This window comes from Crassostrea angulata, chromosome 5 (assembly GCF_025612915.1).
Source record: "Crassostrea angulata isolate pt1a10 chromosome 5, ASM2561291v2, whole genome shotgun sequence".
NCBI classification, from domain to species: domain Eukaryota; kingdom Metazoa; phylum Mollusca; class Bivalvia; order Ostreida; family Ostreidae; genus Magallana; species Magallana angulata.
Window position 1 is genome coordinate 20,838,790 of NC_069115.1, and position 8,935 is coordinate 20,847,724.

An 8,935-nucleotide genomic window follows, 5' to 3' on the forward strand; every position below is an offset into this window, starting at 1 on the left:
GAACAATATTTCATTACATAAATCGTGACGTCATAGTTAAATATGACTTTAATTTGCCCTTCATAAGAGCAGCACCGCAGTAACTGTAAATGGGTCTATTGCTCAAAAGTAAACCATGGTAGTCATAATTACTTATAGAAAAAAACAATAATGATAAGATATGACAAATCCGGAAAAATAACGACAAAAATGTTTGATGCGGCGGTAAGTTTATTAATGCGGGGGTGCATGAGAAACGTCAATAATTATTTTTACCTATACATGTAAATACTAGCATGATACTGTTCCGATGTTTAAATAATGTACGGATTAAGAAACAATATTTATGTGGAAAAATATGCATATATCTCTTTTGCTTTCGAACTCTACCGCTATCTTAACTCAAACTAGTTAAATAAGCGTTCTTTAGAGGGAGTACATGGTATGTGCGACAACTCGCTCGCAATTTTGGGATTTTGTTAAAGTTCCGGTCATAACAATCGAAAGAGGGACGCCAATAACCAAGGGAGATTTAAATATTTCTGACTTTTGAATTGTATTTCGCTAAATCTTTCAACAAAGTAAAATACAACGTGTTCACAAATTTAAAATAATCGTTTTTAAAACTTCCAAAACCGAAGAGTAAATGCATTTGAAAAACCGATAAAAGCGATCAGAAAAAAACCGATATATAGAAAGTAATGATAAGACCTGTTTAAGCTGTATCTGTTTTCGAAAAAAAGCATACTTAATTTGTAACACTATCACAACTCCCATTTTTTTAAAGATAGCTTTATTTAATACTAAAGCCCTTTGATGAACCAAAAGTCGATTTTTCTAGCCTAGTGGTACCTAAGCTTTCACTGTAGGGTAAAAGACTAAATTAGTCTAAATTAGTCGACTTATCATTTACCTATAATAATATGATTTCATGTTTAAAAGCACCAATAGAGAAGCGACTCTCAGTGTATGCTTTAGATAATAATAACTTTATCATGTCAGCGATACTGAATCTGTCTTTAAACCCCGTTGGTGAAAAAATCGAAAAGATCAATTCATTCAAAAAATTAAATAAAAGCAATCTTGATACTAGTACATATGTAACTTTTGGTGGAAATTATTTCGTATATCCGGTCATGCAATCGTGACAGAGTAGGTCAAGCAAACGTTACAAAACTTGGAACTGCATGCCTCCTAATGTTGTGCACCACAATCAAAGATTTTTCAGTCCCTTCATCAAGATTTCAAGCAAGGAAGAGGGCAATCACCATGTAATATATATTAATTTTTGTCTCATGCATATGGAGTATGTTTTAGACACCAACATCATTTTTTAAAAATAGATATATTTCATGAGAGGTCCTTATATCGTGAATGGTACTCAGGAAACCTTTACCACCTGTTGGCATCTTGTTATGAATTTCTCAAGTTTAAAAGCATCATTTTGTTATAAAAAATTTAATTATAAAGCATTATTCTATCATGCTCCGATCTGTATAGATGCAAAAACAATCTCAAAAGTGCACTTTTGACGTAGAAAAAAATAGCTTCGCACTTTAAATTAAATTTTCGTGAAAGTAGCCATATTTAGCTCTTTCAGTTTTTCACTGACCACAGCTTAAAGTCTAATTCCACAAACTGCCAAATCATTGTGCCTTTAACTTTAGCCTTGTAAGGAACCTGACCTGCTTAAGCTAGAGGGGGCGATTCAAAAGAGATTTTTTGGGGGGATTTCCTCATACTAATGATTTGACATCGTAGGAACCCTAAGATGTTTATGTATATCAAATAATTTAAGAAAAAATGCTGTATAAATATCTTGAGACAAAGTATAACACCATCATATTTTGTGGAATTTTTTTTACAGTTTTCATTCAAAGTAGTCAAAGATCTCCTACTACACTGCTGTCTAGGATTATCGATACTGTATACAGGGTTATTTTTGCCCTTTTTACTGGCAAACGGTTTCGCCCCGTCTTTAATTCGCCAAGACATAGTTTTGAATAAAGAATATAGTTTGAGAAATAGGAATTCGCCAAGTCTTAAATTCGCCCACTGTCAACGAGGGCGAAAGAGGCGAAAATAAAACGGGAGCGAATATTTCCCTGTATTCAGTATCTACTTCTTGCAATATAACAGTTGCATGCAGATATAGGCCCTTGTTTTTTTGGTACCTGACATAATATGTTTATGGTAGTTTTGGACACCAAGCAATATAAATGTTAATAAAAGTACATTATAATTAAAATACTTTTATAGGTTTAGAATTTTAACGTTTTACTATATTTGATCTAAAATCTGTTTTAAATCATTTTTGAAAAGTAAAAGTTATAAAAACCATCAGCAAGCTTCGAACTAATTACTTACAGATTCGTAGTTAATGATCAAACCTTTTGCGCTACGCTATTAAGAAACAGTTCTGTGAAATAATAAAAAAAATATCCTTGATTTCATCGTTTATTTCGATACGTAATAATATGGTGGTGTCCCATACCATTAAACGCACACACTCTGTCAGTTTGTTGAAATGAGATATATGTACAAATGGATATCTACACGTAATATTGGATTTTTTTAATTTTGTTTGTTCTATACTCAGCCACAATGAGGTTGTCGTTTGGGTCCATGCATAGACACCATGGACAGATTAGATGACAGTTGTCAATATAGCGGAGGAATGATCCGCCCTGGTCCAGGATGTGGATACGGCGGTTCTCATAGTCTGCTGTTAGGATTCGACTCCGACTGTCTGAGGTAATGCCGACTGGATGAAATGGTCCCTTATCAGAAGAAGAGGGAATTCCAACGTATGTAAACTGGAGTTTACCAGCCTGATTGACCGCTACAACTGACTGAGCTGAATAGTCAGCCACACAGATATCGAGATTTTTGTTCTCACATATGTACTTGGGATACGTAGAGGCATCAGATGAATAGAGAGGTTGTCCTTTGTCATTGTACTGAATTGTTTGTCTCTCTATTGAGCCAGAGTAACGTACAACTTTTGATTTTTTGTGATCATCACTTACCATTACAACCAGGAGGTCACCAAAGAAGGTTATACAGACGTGACAAGGTTTCCATCCCCGTAATTTAACCACTGTCTGTATCTGTGCATTCTTCACTTTATTAACTGTTCTATCATTGAAATCAGTATAAACAAGTTCACCGCTCCTTGTTACTGCTATGTCTACTGGTATATTCCCTGACTTGGTTTTAAATGAATTCAACAGAAGCTCATTCAGATTATAAAGTCTAATGATGTTGTCTCCACCACAGGTCCACAAATTTTCAAAAGAAATACAGGAGATACTTGGTAATTTTGTAGTGTCTCCATAATTAGTGTTTATAGTCTGTATAATCCGTGGTTCGTCAACAAAGGGTTTTTCTGTGGGAAAGGACACAGCTCTGGAAGAACCTATAATGTAGACACGTTCTTCTGTTTTGATTGGTAGTTCTGACAGAGAACCAAAATGCCGAATAATTTGCTCTACATCAATCTTTTGAGGGGTGAATTTTGGTAAGGAATCTGGGAGTTTAGGGGGCAGTTTTCTGAATTTAGCAATTCTGGATTTGTAAGCAGCAATAAGGCTGGCATCATCGGAGTTCAGTAGTTTCTTCAGTTCAGTAATACTCTGTTTTATTTCAGAGATACTGCACTTGATTTCTTCTTCCTGTTTTTTTAACACAGCAAGTTGCGCGGTTGCCATTTTATCCATGTCTGATATCAATTTTCTTGTAGCAATGTTAATATTTCTGTGTAGATCCTCTCCATGTTTGCTGATAGCGGTTGTCAAATCATGAGAGTTTTTATTCAGATTAGCCTTTTGAACTAGAATGGTTGATGCAATCTCTTGATATTTAGGATAAATAGACTTCTCTAATTCTTGTAATTCTCTGTTTAAGGCTTCTTTTTTGTTATCTAGTGTTTTCATTATGTCCACTATTTCATGACCTTTGTGATCTTTAAAAGAAACACATAACGCACAAATTGGAATGCAACATTGTTCACAGTGAAGTTCACATTGTTTAGAGGAATGTTTTAGACATACTGGGTACTTAAACGTAGATCCCCGGCTTTTAAAAGGCACAACCTTGTGTTCACTTGTTTCATCTAGGAGGTGTTTCCCTACACATGCTTTACACAGATGAATATGGCAAATGTCACAATGCATAGGAGTGGCTGGGTTCTCACAGAGATGACATCTTAACACATCCTGAGCGCAAAGTCGCGGGTCCATTTTTAGACAACTTGATGGGGGTTTTAACACACTTCTGTAAACAAAAAACCCAACATAATGATAACTTATAAACCCACTTACTAGTATCCAAATTATTATTATTAATTATTCATTGCAGTTATCTCATTGAAAAGCATATATGTAACCCGTTAAATTTTGCAATAGTTAGAAATTTTATTTTTGTTTCTGAATTATTACTGAATACTTTCTTTTAATTTTAATTAAAGTTAAACTATTGAATTAAAAAATCTTTTTACTTATGATTTCAGAAATTAAAGTTTTGGATAATAAGCAAACAAACCTCCACGATGCAAAGTAGTTATTTTGGTATTTTCCTGGTTTTGATTTTATATATTTGCCTGTTAATGTCACGTGACTAAGTGATAGATATTAATATTTATGCATGAATATCAGATCAGAGTGCGCGATTTTCTGTCTCTTAAAACTAAATGCATAAATAATGTTTTTGAATATTGAAGTTAACAAAATAGGAAAAAAAAGCATAAATAATAATTTGTTTTAAACAATTCAAATATTTCCCACCGCTGCATGTATTTTTGAAGTGAATTCTCTCATTCCAAATTTTACTTATTATAAACATACTTAGCAACAGTCATGGTACTGCAATCCATTTATTATATTATATTATTTTCTTTTAATTCTTCTCAATTAACTTAATTTTTTATTATTTTATTATTCAATTTTGCACAGGATTTCAAACTTTGACATCACATATGCTTCGTGTACATCGGTTCTAATTCCTTTAAAGTAGTTTAAGTAACTATATATATATATATATATATATATATATATATATATATATATATATATATATATATATATATATATATATAAAGTTATAAGAATAATCTCAGCAACAAAAATAATTATCTTCATTTTTTTGTTACAGATATCTTCTAATAGTTTCTCGTTATTTATGAAATATCCTTTATCCTGAAGGTTATTTACCCATGGGTTACATTATGAAAATAGGCCAAACAAAATGCTTATATATAGTACCAAGAAACGATGACCGTGAGTGATGATTCATTACGTTCGAGCTGTGTATGCAATACAGTCTTTGTATAAGTTAACCAGTATTTAGTAAAGATATCACTGACAAGAGACGATTAAAGAACTGCATAAACCCCTTAGCAAACAAAAATGTATCTTTCTTGCTTATTATTCTGGCGGTATTCAAAATCTTTAATGGATTGCAACTTTGCAAAATCATACATTATTTATAAAAACAATATTAGAACCTGACTTGAAACATGGGCTGGTGTTCAACAATAACCCTTTAGTGAAAAGTTACTACTGGAAATTGCCTCTCATTTAATATCCAGGGATTGGGAAATGAGAAAAAAAACAATATGTAAAATGGGGGGAGGGAGGGGGTACGTAGAATTCCTATGACTCAACTTCTCAATATTTCAATGTTTTCAAGGTAATTCAGGAACAATGATGTTTGCTGCGAGAAAAAGTTTGTGTGTGTGTGTGTGTGGGGGGGGGGGGGGGGGGGAGGGGGGCTGAACCCTCTAAGATGCTATGTGCCTAATGGTTAGGTCTAACTTTGCAAAAAAGTGGGGAGGGCTAAGCCCCCCCCCCCCCTCCAGGTTCCGACGCCTATGTGTCTTACAATGTTTCATATGTTTCTACAGCATAACACAGTGTCAAGGGCAAACCATAAAGTATAATTTTGTCTAGGTATGAATTCCTTTCATACCAAAAAACTTCCTTTTTTGTACTCAAGGGGGTTTAAATAACGCATTCTTCTGAATTAGAGTCGTTATTTATTATATATTATACTGATAGACTGTAATGTCCAAAGTTGTAATTTGTAAAAAAAATATATATATTTACGTGAATCAAAATTCACTATCGAAAAAATCCTGTTCAGAACCAAGCATGAACACAATGGTACTTAATGAATTTAATGTCAAAGAAAATGTTTCTTAAACCTTTAAAAACATTACTGTACATAAAGCCTGAAGTGTATATTTTAATGCTATTCATAAATCTATATGTTTAAAAAAATAATGCTAAAGTAATTGACATGTAATTACATTTGTCAAAGTAATTGAGAGTAACTAATTACATTTGAAAATTCAATGTAATTGTAAATGCAAGAAAATGATAAAATTATCAATCCATTTGGAAATATTTAATTGCATTTTAAAGTAATTGACCCCAACCCCGTTATTATCATTTTCATCTTCAAATGTGAACGTTCTAGATTAAGAGTTAATAATATTCATAGCGTATTGATATGTACATGGTAAATAATTGTAACAAAACAAAGTTATTACACACAAAAAATTTTTAATATAATTTTTTGATCATTAATGAAATAAAACAAAACTAAAATTGATAACCTATTAGCATATTAAATATGCTTCCGAAAATATTTTCTATCTTATATGAATATCTGTCTCATATACATGTTACACGAAGACACAATGTTAGGTTTCTGAATGCGCTTGATTGGTGACTTGTAAAGTATTTGATATTAAAACACTAATGGTATTTCGATTCATCATACATTTATACTGTAAGAAGAATGGGTTTCTTTAACACGTTTCCAAGATTTCTTTTGATTAGTTACAAAAATAAAATTATCATGAGTCTCTTTTTGATGCCATTTAAAAATAAAATTTTAAAAGGTTGCATTTTTAGTGACCAAATCTAAGAAAAGTCGCCATTTTTGTCTGAAATTAAGATTGAGTGACAATACTGTCGCAATTCTTGTCTGTCACTGAGATTGAACTTTAATCACTCCAGTCAATACAACAGAGAAATACCTCGTTGGCATGTACGAGGAAGTTAAACTCAAGCACTTCACCATCCTCGTAGAACTAATTTTGACCAGCTGGTACTTTGGTTTTTGTAGACGATATTAGTTTTTAATTGAATACACTTGTAAATTATCGAGAAAAGTTCCCAAAAGTACAAGAACAAAACGATATACTTCCGTTTCTTTGTATTTTCCCCTGTTTTTAGTCTAAAGATAGGAATGAGAATATATAACTTGTTTATACTTTTATTTTTATTTTTTGCATGGTTAATTTTGATTGTGTTATTTAAGTGTATTTTAGAATTATCATATGTTTAAGAAAGTCGATGCGCCTCGAGCTTTAAATCAATTATATCATTCTACTAAATGTTGTCAGACATTGCAGTTGAAATTCATCAACAACACATTCTAAAGATACATGGTGACGCAAAAATCCATGATAAAGCAAATATTGAATTTTTACAGGATGTACACATCTTTTTATCATATAAAACGTTGAAACTCAAAAAATAACGATGTTAAATAAATGAAATTAAATAGAGAATGGCCTTTCATATACTGAAAGCTGATGTCTGCAAGCATGATATATTTATTAAGATGACTCTTTATGAATGCATAATTCTTACAAAAAACATGGAATCTTCAAATTCTTTTATCGGTGAATCAATCTTATTCTAACTAGTTTTAGGCAGCAACCCCAATCACATACGCTGAATTTAACGTCCAAAGCAACTCGGTTTGTTTATATACATGTACATTTTCCGGATGTGTTTTAATGACTTGTAAACTGACAGATGATGTCTCATAATGCGTAAAACCTTCCGTATGATGAAAATTAGTTTATTTCTTCTGATTTACGTTGTCATAATCAAGCAGTAAATAATGTATTTTGAATCATCGTGTCACTTAAAAGTAGAGAATAGCTGACAATGTGACAGCAGCCAGGGTTTTCTTTTGCGTGAACAGTATCCATAAGCCATTTGTCAAATCTGAATTGATGCATACTATCTATCCCCATGGGGTACTCCATATGCAATATGTATGCCAGAAAATAATTACATCAATATCAATATCCTAGATATATGCAAACCTCTGATATATGTGCAATTGATCTGCAAAAGAAGAACTTCCTATCTTGAAAATTGTAAAAGAAGTTATCCTTATAATAGAGGTACCCTATACGCAATATCTTGCCAAAAAAGACTATGTTAAACAGGTGATATTTTTAAAATAAAAAATCAGAAATCAAAACTCTAACTTTATGCACACCTCTTATATGTGTACAACTGATCTACGAAAGAACAACTTCCTATCTTGAAAACTGTAGAAGAATATTTTTATCCCAAAAGATTACTAAGTTCAACAGCTGGTATTTTTTCAAAAATTATTTGAAATCAAAATCCTAGCAACGTGCATCCCTCTTGTATATGTACAGATGATCTTCAAAAGAACAATTTCCTATCTTGAAAACTGTAGTAGGTGCTATCCGTACAATAAGGGTACCCTTTTGGCAGCTGTCCCATGACCCGCCAGCCATTTGAACCATTTGAAAAATAACCGGATTTTTCCTTTGGAAAACCCGGTTGAAATTAATGACTTAAGAAAAGACGTGTTAGAATTAAAATAAAATTATGTATTAATATGATAAGCTCCGAAACTGATCATTTGGGTACAAACCGTTTTGTTGCTTATGACTTTGAATTCTCTATAATACCGGATAGGTGTACAAAATTTAAGATTTAATTAATTTGCACTGTTAAATGTATACATTTGTAAACATGGTACATGTATACAAGCATGGAAGAATATAATGACATCTTTTAAAAATCCTTGGTCTAAATGCTCTATGGAGAAACTATCTTACGCCTCGTTGTTCCCTGTCCTTTATATTACATTCTTCTACATTCAGAACAACTCAAAA

At 32.2% G+C, this 8,935-nt stretch overlaps 1 protein-coding gene across 1 annotated transcript; it reads right to left on the minus strand.

The window, feature by feature from the left end:
- Nucleotides 1-2,434: 2,434 nt before the first annotated feature.
- Nucleotides 2,435-4,250, minus strand: LOC128185919 (uncharacterized). Its single transcript, XM_052855628.1, has one exon. The coding sequence runs from the start codon at nucleotides 4,218-4,220 to the stop codon at nucleotides 2,532-2,534; it is 1,689 nt and encodes a 562-aa protein (XP_052711588.1). The 5' UTR covers nucleotides 4,221-4,250; the 3' UTR covers nucleotides 2,435-2,531.
- Between the last annotated feature and the right edge of the window lie 4,685 nt (nucleotides 4,251-8,935).